This window comes from Chelon labrosus, assembly GCF_963514085.1.
Source record: "Chelon labrosus genome assembly, chromosome: 16".
In the NCBI taxonomy this organism is placed as follows: domain Eukaryota; kingdom Metazoa; phylum Chordata; class Actinopteri; order Mugiliformes; family Mugilidae; genus Chelon; species Chelon labrosus.
In genome coordinates, this window is record NC_140349.1 from 21,153,554 (window position 1) to 21,170,619 (window position 17,066).

The 17,066-nt window shown below is 39.9% G+C and overlaps 1 protein-coding gene across 6 annotated transcripts in view; it reads left to right on the forward strand.

The window, feature by feature from the left end:
* Positions 1-4,185: 4,185 nt before the first annotated feature.
* phactr4a (phosphatase and actin regulator 4a) overlaps positions 4,186-17,066 on the forward strand; it is a 30,726-nt gene continuing 17,845 nt past the window's right edge. For 2 of the 6 annotated variants that reach the window (XM_084563469.1, XM_084563468.1), the window contains exon 1: positions 14,736-14,953. In XM_084563469.1, the coding sequence (XP_084419595.1) occupies positions 14,896-14,953 (58 nt within the window). In that variant the 5' untranslated portion in view covers positions 14,736-14,895. Of the gene's footprint in view, positions 4,713-5,190; positions 5,628-9,347; positions 9,865-12,066; positions 12,112-14,735; positions 14,954-17,066 lie in introns of those variants that run through there. The other 4 variants (XM_084563470.1, XM_084563472.1, XM_084563473.1 and 1 more) reach the window with 4 other exon arrangements.

A 17,066-nucleotide genomic window follows, 5' to 3' on the forward strand; every position in this document is an offset into this window, starting at 1 on the left:
CTAAGCATTCTTCATAGAATTTTTCCTGTCATTCTGGCAAAGGTTTATCTCACTTGGCTTGGAACTGGTCTGGCTTTTTAAAAGGTGCATTATTATTAATGAGCCCTGCGATAGACTGGCGACCTGTCCAGGGTGTCTCGCCCGATGACAGCTGGGATAGGCTCCACCCCCCCCCGTGAACCTTCACAGGACGAGCGGTTACAGACGATGAATGAATGAATGAATTATTATTAATATACTGGCAAAGTCTAATCTAGACTTTCTATTACTGGTCTACATTTCAGAGCAGCGTAGGTCAAGCATTCTTTGCTTGGATGTATGGATTTCTGACGCATTCATCACATTTTTTGCAGGGTGAAAGGGGGACCTGTTTTACTTCAAGTCAAGTCAAGTCAACGTTATTGTCAATCAAACCATGCAACAGTACATTACACAGCAGACTGAAATTGCACTGAGACCTCCTTTGAATGCATGTTGTGAGTTCACAACAAGAGTGCCTAAATGAAAATGCCACACTTTAAAACAACTCTAGACCATTTAACTGCTTTATTAAAAAATATATATATAAAAATAAGAATGCATAATGAATAAATATTTTCACACCTGTCCATGAAACAGCTTTTGGGTCAAATGTCAGATTTGGGGGGTACATACCTAAGATCTGCATTTCCCTTTGTTCCATTTGAAGGTGAATACCCCCAGCTGAGAGTCTGCACTTTAGACCTAGGTTTATTATGTAAGTGTAACTTCACTACGTTTTAGGAAGAAGCTACATGCATGGAGCAACTGTAACTGTATGTCTACACTCAGTGGCAGGGCCTTCACCAGGCCAGCAGGTGGCAGACACATCTGTGCTACTGATGTGGCACACAGTCTGCAAAAACATGCTCTGCCCTCCTGCCATGCAGTTCAGCACATGGCCAGAAGAGATCACAATTTTCAAGCTTTCCAAAAGTTACCCCCAGCCACACACCTACACACACAAATCAAACTTTTAATAGTTTGTTATTTCTCTTCCTATTATAATTTAAATTTGCCTAAACTCGTTCTAATAAACAAAGGCTTTAAAACACACAAAATGAAAAGATCATCCCTTCATATTACCTTCACTCCAAAGACCTAATGTCTTAATGTGAGGAGATATGCACTATTTGTCTTAGCTTATTTTCCTATATGCATGTCAGGGCTGGGGACAGATCAGTTGTAACTATTACTGACTGAATACTGACCTCTACAGTTACCAGCGACCAGCTTCTTATAATTACAACAGCTTTTGACTTTTGACTTTTTAACTAAACGTGACTCATTTTAAACATGCAGATCTTTTACTATCAGAATCACTTTTTGATGACTGTTTACTGTATTCTCTCCATCAGAATACTGTACTGTATGTGTGACATAAAAAAATAAAAAAGCACTATAAACCAGAAATACTAAGTGCTGTGCATCAAAGACGCATATCAAATAAGAAATCCACAACCAGCAATCGCAAATCAACCAGATCCAGAGATTGCAGCCGACGAGTACATGGCTGTAACAGTTTATTTATAATAGTATAGCAATAAAAAAGGATGAAAACAACCATGCTGACTTCCAATGATAAATTCATACTTCTGTTTCTTAAAGGCTATGTCAATAAAAAAGCAGTCACTGTTAGGTTTATTCCTTCACACATGCAGACCACTGGAGATTTTCTTTCCTGCCCTGTGATCAGCACAGGCCTTTACAATGTCTTCATTCACCCTGTATAACAAGTGCATGATGTGAGTTCTAGCCCCAACAACCCAAAGTTTTCTTCAGCTAACACAGCGGGAGAGAGTTCATTCAAGCTCTTCTAGGATCGAATGAAAGATTCTGAGCTTGGAGATTGTTGTTTCAATTGGAGTTTTCACATTGCGTGGAAACTGCACAGCTGGTGCCTCACAGACCAAACCATATTTACATGTGCATCTTTACCTTGATCATTGTTTTCCTTCACTTGTATCGTATGCGTCTTGGGGTTTGGTAGTATTCTTCTTTGGTGGATTAAAGCACTGTGAATCAGTCTTGGAGTGACCAGATTTTGTTGCATTGTCAAATTATGTTGCCTGGTATGCTCTAGATTTTGTCCTTGTACCCGTAAGGAATTCCCATGTTTTGTCCAGTCTGTCCTTTTTAAATGTTGTGTATTTCCCATTCCTCTTCCCACAAACAAGATAAGAAATACATATGTCTCTGGGAGCTTGAACAACAAATGCGAGCTAATTTAGTTAGCTAACTAAGCTAATGCTACAGCACAGGGATAGTATTCACCTGTTGCTTGCTCTGTCTTAACTGTTGCTTGGTACCACCTATTTGGTGGTGCTAACTTTACTTTACTGTTTTCTTTGTCCCACTACTTAAGGTATGTTTTGTACTCTCTAAACCAAATGAATACTACTCCACATCAAAAAAGCACACACATAAGAATCCTCAAGCGATTCTCCACACTTGAATCGTTTCAGTTTGTTCAGACACCGTTTCAAATGATGTGGCAAGCTCCACTGATATATTGTCCGTGTCGAGGAATCACACTGTTAATCAGAGCCCTACTATAATCTGTCTCAACCTGTGCCATTCATCTTATGTCACGATTTGTATGTGCCGGTGTGAAATAGATGGAGCGGCATGGCTCCCGGTGATCAGTCCTGTGACTGATCGAGGCGAGGGAGGCTTATCCTTGCCCACGTTGACTGAACTGCAGCACAATGCAAGACTTATTGCCTTTGATCTGGGATTTTCTGTGCCACACCACATAGCATGAAAGTAGTAGGTGACAGGTGATGGTCTTGTTCAGTGTTCAGCTAAAATCTTTATCCCAGTGTGTAAATGTAGAGAAAAACCATCTATTTGGTGGTGCTGAGAGCCTTTTGATGATGCACGACTGCTGACTTTCTTTGATTACTTTTTAAGTCAGCATAAACTGAAGCATCATGTCCTCATGGAGCCTTGCGCTCTTCTTTGATATTTTCTTCAAAACTTCCTTAGTGAGGCTTCTAGTCATGTTGCCAGCCACGATCTCTTCATCGGGTGTGTTTTTCAACTTGGAGTGATACTAATTGCTGACCCAGTGGCTTTAACTATTTTCTTGTGTTCTTCTCTCTGTATATCTACTAAGCTGTTCTATAACTAATATTTTGAATTCTGGCTCTACCTGGTCGTCCCAAGCTGATGGGTCCCCCCATATGAGCTGGGTTCTGCTCAGTGTTTCTTCTTGTTAAAAGGTACTTCTGTCTTCTTGGGGCTTGCTCTGGGAGTATCAGACTCAGGAATAAAGTGTCTTGAGAAAATTGAGATTGTGATGAGGATATTTAAGAATATAATAAGTTCCTTGAAGAGATGTCAGGGAGTGCTTCCCAGATGGCCAGAATACCATTCATCACATCCAAATTGCTGGGATTGGGTTGGGTTTATTTGCTCTGAAGACTCCCTTGCTAAGACGATATAATTATCTCTATACAATAAAAAACTGGTGTGTCTTATTTGTTCTTTGTAGTATTACAATGTGGCATAGGGTTGGTGTCACTGGCTCACATGGCATAGGAAAAAACTGCAGTCTTCTTATTATCTAATATTCATGTAAAATAAATTGATTACACATTTTGTGTGGTCATATATCTAAAAAATAAGCTGAAGTATATTATATATCTTTGTTTATGCTATATATATTTATTTTTATATATACTTTGTACATTTTATTTTATATATATATTTTGTATTTTTTATACAAAAAGTAAAAATATATTCTTACTTTTGTATATTTTATATATATCTTTGTACACTCTAGCTCACTATGCTTCTATCTATCTATCTATCTATCTATCTATCTATCTATCTATCCAAATGATTTGTGGAGAGCTGGGGTTACGTCAAACTTACCAACTTTGAGATGAGTCCAGGTCCTCTTACTGTTAAAACGTTTTGTGACATTAATTACTCATTAAAGTGGTGTTAGGTGATTGGAGTGAAATTATATTAGTGAAATTTAAAGTGAATTATATTTAATAAATGTGATTATTGAGATTATTATAGTATTTATGAACATTTTACCTTTATTCAGTTGGGCTTAAAATATTTTTTCAGATCTAATTCCTTAACACAAGGCAACAAACATCTTTATTCTATAATCATTTCAAAAACTAATCCAGCAGATGCACTGAAGTTTGTCAGTTGTAAAACCACAACCATATTTTAACCACTTCTTGTCCTCAATCTACCAAACCTTAACCCGAGAGATGTCATTTCCTGCCGGTGTCCGGTCACGTGGTTCCTGAGGTTAGCCCAGGGTTAGCCTGTGGTGTTTTCTCCAGGTGGGGGAGCAGCCACCATACTACGTAGTGCGCCTGCGCGGCAGTATTTAATCTTCCTATCGAGTTAGCGTGTGACACCTTTTGACAGCAAAGTGTTGACAAAGAAGTTGCAAATACAACATTTAACTTCTTTCTCGGGACCCGGTGTAAATTCAGAGGAGGCTCATATGCTGCGTCTTTTCCCACCCGCTTCGGAAAGTTACTTTTTGCACTTTATTTGGTTCAAAAGGTATTTGGTAGAGCTTGTTCCGCCTTGCTTTCTCTCTGTGGTTGACAGCGACGACAAGTGTCACAAGTAATCAGGGCTCAATCAAATACGGGGAAAACGCTTTTCTGTTCCTTTGGATACATTCCCACACAAGTTGACCGGTTACCAGGAAAGAGGTGAGTGGCCCGTATACGCCGAAATACATAGGTCTCTGTGAACTCCAGCGACAAAAACGAGCTAATTTAAGTTAGCTAACAAAGCTAACGCTGCAGTACAGTAGGCACCTGTTGCTTGCTCTGTCTTAACTTCAGCTAGCAACAGCCAAGGATTAGCATTATACAGGTGGTGCTGTAATGCGTTTCTATCTTTAGCTCACAAACCACGTTTTGATTGACCAACTTAGAAAGAAGAAATGTACAAGTAGACCAAAAAGGACTGCATTCAGACAGTGCCACAAAGTGTCTAACTTTACACAGTTAGCATCTGTTAGCATCATCCTGTGTACATACCTGTTACCTTTCTGACGTTAGCTTCTCAGTATATGTAACATTAGCTGGGGCGATGCTAAACAACTGAAAGTAGCTTTCTATTGAGTGCTGTTACTCTTATGTAGCTGTCTGATATTCTCACGATTCTTAACTAGTGACAATGTCAAAACCTTTGTTTTTTTGTTTGTTTGTGTAACTTAGTACATTTGCATCTGAGGCGTCACTGAAAGATCAGACCTTTGCATGGAAGCTGCAGCATTACATTACATTACAGCGACCCGGAGGAGTCCTCAGGTGTAAATTATTTGGCTGCTGGGGACGCAGGTCGCCTCTCTGTGAAGCATTCCGCTGCATTCCATTCTCAGGCCCGTCTACTTGTTCCAACAGGCACCCGGTGTTTTCAGTACACACTAAAAAGCAGCAATACGCCCTGGTGGACTGTACAGACTCTTAGAAAGAGGCAAGACAAAATGAGCTTTAGTGTATTGTATTTGTTCTAGACAGGCAGCTTTGTAATCAGGCCGGTCATGTTATTGCGCTTTGTATACAGATAGTCGTGGATTGTTGCATTTGAAGAGGGATTACACTTATCAAGCAGAAGCGGTGAGTTTGTGAATTTGCTCTCATTCTAGCTACGTGAAGGTAGGTGGCATTGTGGAATGAAAGCGACTGATAGGGATAGGGGCATGCTGCAAGGTTCAGATTTTCACAGGATTCAAACGGTGGAAAAGGGACTTGTTGCTAATCTTGTTTACCATAACCAACACTTTGGCAGATAACCAACTCTTACCTTGAGGAGATTTGTACTTCGGCCTAGGAGGTAACATTTTGGCGCAGTCGGTACGATAGTGAGGACCAATCCTTGCTTACTTGTGTTAAACTAAATTAGAAAGCTTAGGTCATTTATCAAAGCATCTTTTTCTAATGCACCACTGTGCTTAAGGAAAGGAATGTGTGGCACATATATAAATCTAGCCATAACATAGGTTATTTCTAAAACAACGTTATGCCTCCTTGACGGTATCTATGTAAGCATGCTTTGTGCGTTTTAATCAGTTTTGAGATTGAGCAGTAAAAACGGTTTCTACCAATCATAGGAGTTTTGTTAAAACAAACCACTAGGGTTGCTAGAAATAGAGAAATAAATGGGGAGAATGTGTTTAGATGACATAACGTATGCGCTTGAATCCTGTTAGGCTGTCCGGAAGTTTTATAATCTCAAGTGTTTACCAATATCAGCAAGCTGTTAACAGTGCTTCATTGAGATCTAAGCAGCTCGCTCCCAAGCAAACTGCAGCTTGGCACATCATTCAGTGATTGCCAGCTTTGCAGATTGAACTTGGAACAATGGCTGATTGTGCTCTCCTCGAGTCTGCAGGGCTCTGGCTCTTTATCCGATGAACTGTGAGTTCTTAATGAGCTAATTGACCTTTGGCTAAGCCCCGCCCTAGAATGTAGATTGACCAATCACAGCCAAGAGAGCTCCCACAGGGGTCCGACACTTTTTCCACAGCGCTCCATTGACTTTAACGCAGGCGTCTCATATTTTCAGTTTCGGCAGGCTATACTGTCGGTATATATACAGCATCCAGGGTATGGATAAGCCCAATGATGTGCGCGCAAAACCCTGTGGAGCTAACCAAAACATCACCGTTACAGCTTAAGTTGCATAGTTGTTGATACGCTAGCACACGCTGAAGAAATACAACGTTATACGTGCGTAACATTAGTCCGTTTGCTTCGTAATAACGATTATAGAAGTGAATAGAGACGTACCCAGCTTTGCATGTACAGTGTTGCTCCTTGATATTGATACCAGAGCCTTATAGATAACCAGAAAACCACAGCCCAGAAGAGAATGTCGGACGTAGCAACAGTAACTAAGGGGGGCGGGGCTTAGCCAAAGGTCAATTGGGAGCTTACAGTGCCCAAACAGGATTGTGTACAATTTATGAACTACCAAAACAATGCAAACACACCATAGATAATTTTAAATATTGGATTTTTAAAAGGAATCTTAAAAAGATTCCTTTTAAAAAGGATCATCGCTTTGCCAAGTCAGGATAGTCGATTGTAATAAAACAGCGGTTTGGTTTCATTAGAACTAATTATAATGCACATGAACAGACTTTGTTTACGGGTTTAGTTGTTGACTTTGTTATAAAAGCACAGTTTTGGACATTATTTTAAATAAATGTGAACAAACACTGTGACTTCAGTGGCTATGCTGAGCTGTTGTAGTCTCAGATGAGGTGCATATTACATTTACATAGATTTGCATGTATTAACTTGACACTTTTGTGCCGTTTTTTTTTTTTTAAATAATTTATGGATAGAGAGTGAAAGACAAATTAGGTGAATAAGCACTATCTAAAACACACATAACTATTTTGATGGCAGAGAGCAAGCCTGGCCATAAACTTTACCAATGAGCATGACACTAGTTGACTTTAGTGGTTTGCAAATTCTTGTCTGGCTTTACAATGTGTGCTTGGATTTGTGAGATTAAATAATAGCTTAGTGATCAGATTGTTTTGAAAAGTGAAAGTTGGAGGCAAAAATACGACTGAAGGTCTTGGTAAGAGAATCACAGAATCACATAAAACAAGACACAAGTTAATTCGAAAGAGGGAACAAGGAAACCGGACAAACCGGATGAGCTCATTATAATCGTCTTAATTCAGATGAATGATAATGATTTTACACGTTGTAATGGTAGTTTACCACTGTGTTGAACTACATTCCGTTGCCAACAAACATGTAAGAATGAAGGAAGAGATCATGGTTGAATACTCTGTATTTTTTCTACCCACTTCAGTGGTTATGGCCTCAATTTACAAAGCCAACATGTAAGCGATGACATGAAACCAAGGCAGATTAGAGGCCAGGCTATCTCCTTTTTAACCTTTGGATACTCTGTAAAATAATGACAGGACTGGGTGTGAGTCTCTGTGTTCGTCCACCTTCATGTGGTGTCTCAAAGCGACGCGGGGCTCGAGTCCCCTGGCTCGGTTGCTCTAGTTTATCAGTTTGTATGCATGCACACAAACTGGTGCACATTAACTCTCCTCTGTTTGCTTTGCTGCCAGTCTGCGCCAGGACTGGAAGGATATTTGAGAACAGAGTTAGGTTGCAGTGGTGCTGAACTTTATCTAGTGAATTATTTGTGAGTTTGACTGTGTATCAGCTACAGTCTTTACTGGCCATTTGGAAACAATCTATTATAAATGGATCGAGTTTGTTTTTTAATTGGAAGAAAATCAAGCTAAATCAAACAATTGCTATTGCTTTGCTCAGATTTACTAAATACTTTGTGTATTCAGTAGTGATTATATTATGCCATTGATGTCCAGCCAAAATAAGTGCGCAGTGATTGTAGTGTATTAAGTCTAGTTCCATCTGGTTTTCTTTTACATTTGCTCGGTTACTATTGACAGTGTGCATATTAGAATTAAGTAAAACATCAGTCATTTCAATGGTCATCTTTATACATGTACTGTACATACACCAGTGAAAGACCATTATTTCCTGATTATGGACACCTTGAATGGCATTCTCCCACTTAAACTATGACCTAACAAAACAAAACAAAACAGAGCTTTTATTCATATTTTCATACATTTTTTCAAATCAAATTTCAATCATGTTTTTTTCACATGCCTTAATTTGGTTTTCCTGTTAACACCCAAGGTTTGATTAGTTCCATTGCAGCTTTCATAAGCTATAAATACAGTGGAAATATTTTTCATGAAATGGGTAAATGGGACAAACCCCAGCTACAATTTAGTAACAAGAGGTTTTTCTAGTCCGCTCATAGCTAGTCCACAACGTTATGCATGGCTGACAAACAGTAAATATAATGTGACAGCATATTTGACAACCAGACTAACCAGACTAACTTTTTAAATGTGTCTGTAATCTGCAAGTGTAAATGTTATCAGACTAAGAGAGATGTCCTCCCTTTATCCTTGGAACCCACACTATTTGGCCACTGAACAGCTGGACTCCAGCTAGATATCAACTATCCTCGTTAATAGGTGTCAGTTTGGTGACGAGTTTAGCCAGAAAGGTGGCTGAAGAAGTAAAAAAAAAAGAAGGCACACTTCAATATTTGTTTATTGCAAGTCTTATCATCATGGCAATACTGACCAGTGTTACAACACATCATAAATACTCATATTGTGCTGGACCACTTAGTAGGTCATCTAGAATCAATGGACGCTCTACGGCCAGTCAGAGTCAAGTATTCACCCGGACCATAATATCAGTATCAGTAACATATATATGTCAGAGAAGTGGACCAGGTGAAGACACACACTGCTGAAGAGCATGTACTGGGGAGCATGCGCTGTGTACAGTACTGCCAAGACTTGTCAAACCAGTTGGACTGAACTAAAGCTGACCGGTTATAGGGGGTTGACGGCCTCTGTTACAAAGGGATGTAAATGTTTATAGCGGAGTTGACTGTGTAGTTCACATGCGAGGTAATCAACAAATTGATTTTGGAAGTCCAACAGCATCCTGAAGTTTTTGTCTGCGCCGAAAAAGGGTGATCCGTCAAAAGGATCTGTGCTGCTTTTCAAGAAAATGGCACAAAGTAACACCTTATCTAGCAAACGGCTTACTCAGCAGGTTTTTAAAAAAGCTCAGCACCAAGGAGGAAGTCAGCTCTGTGTCCTCATGCTTTATGCCTCTGTGTATTTGTTTGTGTGACAGGACTGCCAGAATCAAGTCGCTGCTGATTATTTGTCCCACTGGAATTCACTAAAAGTCACAGTCAAACTACAAGGACACAGTCTCCGAGGAGGATTTTATTGATGATCAATGGTCGTCACGCAAAGTAAGTTGGCTGAATAAATTTTAATTTAAAAAAAAAAAAAAAAAAAAGCTTACTGGACATTTCCTGCACAGTTACTACAACTGATTTTACAGCTGCTTTATCAAAAAAGGAAGAAAATGTTCACGCTGTGCAGCCTAGTGAGTCACATGGGTTGGGTTTTACCAGTTTGTTCTCAAAAGACATTTGACATTCCAAAGTGCAGCCTGATACTGCTGTTAGTACCTACCTCTGTCGACGTCATTGTTTAGCCACACCTACTGATTTTAACCAATTACAAACAGGGGCATTGTTAGAATAGGCGCTGTGAAGCTCTCTGGGAAAGAAAACACAAATTGTCAGTTTGTCTGTGTCAGCTTGTTATTTGTCCTTGCAATCTTGATCTTGGCTGTATCATCAACCAGCTATGTCCCCCCCAAACACACACACACACACACACACTAATTTGCTCTTTCTTAAAGTTACAGGACATTTGTATTTGTACTAAAGACTGTTTCTATTATTGCAATCTGCTTCATTGCTTCTTGTTTGCCACTGCTGATGCAATGACTTGGAAACTATCTGAGAAATCTATGTTTTTATGCAGAGTGCAGCAAGTATCAGCCTGACTCTAGTGCAAATGTTATTTCCATCAATGGCATTTTGTGAGTCAGTCATGAAGACGGCTTAGAAAAGCAAGGCTGGTCTGACTGATTCATAAAGTCAATTCAGAGCTAATGAGCTCTGTCTGTTTAAAGAAGTGCATGTTCATGACTTCGCACAGGTGCATTTCATTGTAGCTTACACAAGGCTTTAATTTAAACCTCCTTTCAGGATAGAGAGTTTCCTGAAAGTAAGAGAGGCTTAACTTGAAACTCCCATTAGGGAAGGTGTGACTGATATGTGGTAGCTACACATATTTTAGTGCAATAGCTGTAGCTTTGAGTGGGGTGTATATGTTGTTAACAGCATTTTGGCATACCATTTGACAGATCTATCTTTCAGGTCTCTCTGACTCTGTCTGCTTGTCTTTCTATTCATACATTTGGCTGATGTCTGGTCTTTACTTTTAAGCCGTTAGAGGTTTGTTCCCACCACTGGGAGGGGTGGATTAGGGGATATCTTGATCTCCTTCTATTATTTTCATGGACTTCTTGATTTAATTTGCAGCTCATGCAACACCCCAACCTTCCTGTTATCTGCACTTAATAAGAATGGCCTGTTTTAATTCATGACTTTGTTAAGATTTAACAGTCATGTAAGGCTCTGTGTAACTTCCAGTGCCTTGTGCTGTGCACCACAAATGTACTCTCATGTAAAAACGTGATTCTAGACCATATTCTTGTTGATTTTATATATTTAACTTGTACAAATATAACTTGATATATGTGTTGTTTCTGGTGATGGACACGAGGACAAGAAGTACTCCGCAACAAAACTTTGGTTGTTCAGCAGTTAAATTGTAAATACTCAGATTATTAAATTCAAATTCTGACTATATGTCCTGGTGTCAAGTTGTATGTCCTTTAACTGGATTACAGTACAGTTTGGAAATCACTCTAAATTATTTTAAAATGAACATACATTTCTAGCAAGGCTACTAGCCAGTGTGCTTTTTGTCTGTCAATATTGGTCTCTCAGCTCCTTGCAAAGAGTTTACACATTTTCTCCTCCTTACTGCATTAACTATGATAATATCTTAATTTTAATTTTAGTTTACACTGTTTTCTCCAGACTAATTCTGAAACAGACCAGTCAGTTTCCCTATTGGTTCAGAATAGATGTTTTCATTCAGTGTCTGAGTTAATTAATGCACTATTTTGTTTTAGCTAACACGAAACAGCTTTTGTTTAGCTTCAGTCTACTCCCCATTAGCTGCAGACAACATCTATTCTGTTGAAGTGCCCTTGGAGTCATTCATTGATTCACTGGGTTGTAATAGAAAATGCAAAGGCTTTTCTGAGTGGAGTAACTTCTGGTGTTGTAATGAGATGCAAAGCAGGATGTTAAACTTCAGTATCGGGTGCTCTGGGATGCCGTATTCCCTCATCCCCTTGATGAAATTGTGTTTCATTTCAGCCGTAGATTTTTTTGTATTATCTCTAAATTTAGCTAAAGTGTGTCTGTTTGATGTAAAGTGAAAGGAATTCTGAAGTAAAACATAATTCCTTGTTATCTGTTTTGTTGTGTCGTTCCTAACTGGTCTTATCTGTTCATTTGGTTCAGGAGCTGCTGACTACTGACTTTTGGACACTGTGATGGAAAATCCTGGTAAGAAAACTGGACTGCTATGCTTGTCTAATGTGTTGCAAGATTATGCCAGGATTAACACAACCTTTTATCTGTTATTTGTTAGTTCATTCGGTGTACTAGTGAAAATGAACACAACAATCCTGCACTAAATCCTCCTTCATGACTGTTGTAATGTTCAGTTGACGTTGAGACAGTGTCAGAAAGGTGGTCATTTGTGAACACAGCAGTCGTTCTCTTTGTTAGCCTAGCCCACTAAAATTGGGTTGTCAAAACAATAGAAACATTCAGTAGTACTCCAAAATGAAAACACAGTTGAATCAACAGCTCTCTGTTGTACGAAAATGCTGAATACCACAACCCACATTCAGCATTAAATCAAGTCAACCTTTGGAGCCTGTATGAGTTTGTGCTGATACACCATCTCATTTGAAGTGCATTATACAGTATGTTGGCTGTTGCCAGAGTGGGTACTGTGATGACAGAAAGTAGTGACTCATCAGACAGTATCAGGTTATGAAGCTGTCCATTGAAGGGTTGGCCTTGTGACGCATTGCGTTGTTTTTCAACGCTGCCATCTGATTGGCTCTCACCTAGAGGACACACCTGTAAGTCAACAGAGCCGCTGGTTTCTCTCACAGGCACACATGGCCTTGTGTCTATTTCGCCACTAACCTCGATCATTTCAGGACTTGTATCACGTAAACACTCGCAAGGCCAAGGATCTTTTCTCTAGACTGAATTGCTGTAGTGTAGTTGAGGTACCTGTGGGGAAAACATTTGGGATGGCTGTGCAGTCTGAATATATACGTAAGTAAACCTGTTTTTTTTGTCTTGTGGATGTTAAATGTTGACATTTCAGTTCTATTTAACTCTAGTGTACTTTCTTGACTATTTGATTTAATAGAACATTTGAGACGGTATTGAAAGTAAATATTAGTTTTTGCTTTGTTACGCTGAAATCCCAGGATGAGCAGGATATGGCTTCATGTTATAGGTAACTGGGGCACAGCAGGAACAGATTAAGAAAGGTTGGTCTAGTCATCCCTGCCTTTGGGATTTTTACAAAGCCAAGCAGTATAAATAAACTTCAGCCGAGGAGGGCTGTCTTTTAAAAGTGTTTCTGACGAGAAGACATGGCTGTTGTTCTTGTATTTTGAACCACAGAAGTCTTCCAACATGACTCTTCTTCCATTACATTAGTATATTGTATATTTTAAGACTGTCATGACGGCATAATATGGTAGTATTTCTGTGAGTCATCAAGTTGATATTTTTGTTCAGTGGGCTTCATGTTCTCATAGTTTGACAGCCGGAAAAATGTGTTTGTCTCCACCTGCTGCTGCTATTAGGAAAGTGTCATATGTTTCAGTAGTAGGAGTCATAAGTCAGAAGGTGTCAGAGGTTGCAAGCTCATTATTTACCCATGATGGCAAGGATTCTTGTTCTAATTAACCATCCCTCTATCGAAAAGCTGTGGTGGTCTTGCATTCCTCACATTCCTGTGTCAAAGTAGTTCATGCAGTAGCTGTAATTGGACTGTGGAGGGAGCAACAGTGATGCCTGACTTGAATGGCGGTGATTCAAGTCAGGCATTGAATGTCCTCAAAACACATGGATTGTTTTCTCTCTCACTTGCCAAACATATTCTTAATTTGCTATTATTTTGTTAGAATGCATTTTTGGGACCTTTGGTATTCTCTTCAAGTTTCTGCATATGAGTGACGAAAATGATAATGAACAGGTTATTTATAAGGCACATCTTGTTTTTTGAATGACACTTCCATCACTTTCTACTAGATAAGTTTTGTTTGTTTAGCAGTGGAAAAGATGGTGTGACTGTGTTTATGTCTTTAAGAAGCAGGAAGAGGCTCCTACTCACTGATAACATATAATCTAATCACACTGCTCTGATAGAAATGAGCACACACTGCCCTGTTTCTGTGGATGTATCTTGAGTTTAAGATGGTTTAGGTCTTACTTTCTGTTAAGGTGTCGTTTTATCAGTATTACATCAGGATAAGCAAAACGTTTCCAGCAATAGTCTAGTTTTTATTTATTTCTAAAACCAGTGCAGGTGAAGTTGGGATTGTATCAGGTGAAGGTAAAACTGACTTGCTACTATCCAACATACATACAGTTTGGCCCCTGTGTAGTTTAAAAGGACAATCCCCAGAGAGTTACTGGATACCTGCGCTGTGTCACTTCCTGTTTTCTGGCACTGAGCTCCACCTTGGCCCAGCTCAGCTTCCACTTCTCGAGTTACCTTACCCCACAGAGCCCGCCCCTTGTCTTTCAGGGAGTAGTGTCAGTCTGTAAAATGGTGCTAGCAGGGGGCCCCCCCATAGCATTTCAAATCCCTCAAGGCTTGATTGCTGGACTGGCCAAGCCTCAAAGCTCGCCCGCTGTGAACTTTGCCCCTGAAAAATCTGCTCTCAGGAATGAAAGGCATCTGAGACTGCTGGATTACCTTATTGGCCTACCTTATTTATGAAGTCAGAGCTCCTAGAAGGGAGGTACCTAAGAACTGAGCGAGTGAGTGTGTTTGTGTTTTAAAGCGAGAAGTAGGAGGGAGGAAGGGAGGAAGGGAGGGAGAGACCAAATATCACAGGCAGAAGGGAGGGGGAGGGCAAGAACTACAGAGACAAGAGAGGCTAAACGACACAAGTGAGCAGTCAAGACAGTTTTGGGTTACAGGAGCTGTGTCTAGTTGGAGAAGTGCAAGGTGGCTTTAGGTTTTCCTCTCCGGCCGCGGGCCTCTGGAGAGGCAGAACCTGGCAGGCCAGCAGGGACAGGAGTCATAGCATGGGACACAGTGCTAGCAGCGAGACTGTGGCCCAGCAACCAGCCCAACACAACACCGGTGAGTTTGAGGCCAAGCACCTTCTGGTTGCCATGAACAGAATTCTGACAGATTTCGGACGAGGAAACAACATGGCAGATGTGTTTGCGTTTAATTGAAAGCCGCCAAGATCATAGGATGTGTATGAGCAGGTGTTTTCAAAGCAGGGAGAAACTGGAAGGCGACAGGTACAGACAGGTGTAGAAGAATGCATGCAGATGGAATGTGGCGATTGTGAAATGTGCAAGCCACACAAACCTCGCTCTGTCTGCTCACAGAACTCCATCTCCTTATGGAAGCATATCTGTAAACCAAGCTTTGGGGGTACAAGGCACCAGCTGACACCAGCTCTGCTCATGTTTTAACTCAACGACTTGTTATGTAGTCCACAGATCTACGGGGAAACATAAAGATTCTTTCTCTCTGGTTAAACTATTAACAGTTTAAACATTCAGAACAGTTTTTTCTGTGAAAAGGAGAATTTGTATTGACATGCATATAGTTCTTTGTAACACTACAGCTTGCAGCTGTAGTAATCCAGCATCTATGTAATGCTGGATTGTTACCATTCCTCTGCATAATGTTACAGAATTACATTTGCTGACACTAATGTGTAGATCATGGCATTTTGTGTTGATCAGTATTTTCTCTTTATGTTACTGTACATGAAACAAGTAACATGAGAACGTATAGAATGTATTTTTGCCTCTGGTATGCTATTCTGTGTAGGTGGTGTCACCATGTCATATGATTGGCATGAGTCATATGGACAACTTGACCAGAGCAAAGGACCACAGGGAATTGAATTAGTGGCAGCTGGTTTGTGCAGCTTTCATGCTTTTATTAGTCCTTCGTGTTTGAAGGGCTGAACAGTTACTGCCTGTGCTGTTAACATGCCTGAGGGTTTGTTTAGAGTTCTTTTTATAAATTCAAACCTGTAGCTTGTGTATTAGTATTGTAAGATTTTATTTTTCCTCTTAACTGCCCCTTACCTAATCTCTCAGAGGTCAGGGCCTTTAGTTCTCTGCTTGTTCTGTGAAAAGCACCCATCTCAGTGTTCTTCTGGAACACAAGGTCACCACATTACACTTTGCTTCTGTTGTAGCCATGTCACATCAGTATTCTCAGTGTTTACTGCCAGCCCGCCCCTCCCAGTGTAACGTTCACTGGCGTCAGAAATAGCTATGGGAGACGGTGGTCTGCTCAGAGTTCACTGACCTCTGTATGTCTGCATTTCAGCATATGCCTTCACATATGCCTTCACAAGATAACATGGATACTTTATGGAAAAGGATGTTTTAAATTTTTGTTACAGCAGTGGGTCATCATTTGGATGTCAGTTTGCAAGCATTTAAATTATGACTGTAACTGGTGACTGTTTTATTTTTAAATTCAATTATTATCACCCAGAATTCACTCAGTTTTCTACTTCCCAATGTGAAACCGAATGTCTTTTTGTCTGGCCAACAGTCTAATTTTGTCCATTTGAAACAGTCAAACAGAATCGTTAAAATAATAAATGTTCTCCAGTGTCAAAGTAAATGTTTTATTTTATCATCAGCTAATCCAAAGTAATCTGTGCCTATCGGCTAACAAAAAATATTTAAATACTACATTACACTGACCAGACAGGCTCATCTCAAACGTACATGCGCCATGTCAGACAGACAAACTGTAACAACGCAGAACAACAATTGTAATCGTCAAGTATATACATGTGTTTCTATCTGTTTCTAGTACAGATAACTAGAATCTAGTGTGAATACAATGTGACAGAGAGGGTCAGGGTTGAAGAGTACAAATCCTGGCATGTGATGGATGACATAGTGCAGAACAGTAGTTTGTAGCAGTTGCATGCTTCCTACGATTATATTGGCCTTAGTATTCTACAAATAATCAGAATAAACATGCTTCATCCAATAACTTCAATCTGAATACTCTGGCCCGATCGAAAGGAGTTTTCAACTCGTAGTTGAGAGTGGTTGTGTAACGGTTTGATTATCTGTTCATTTAGAAAATATCATATATTGGCAAAAACCCAGTGACATGATGAGTTTCTGGGAGGAACAGAAATGGTGGGAATGAAACGGTGATAGAAAGAATACAAGTTGTTCAAACAAGTGTAAAGATAAGG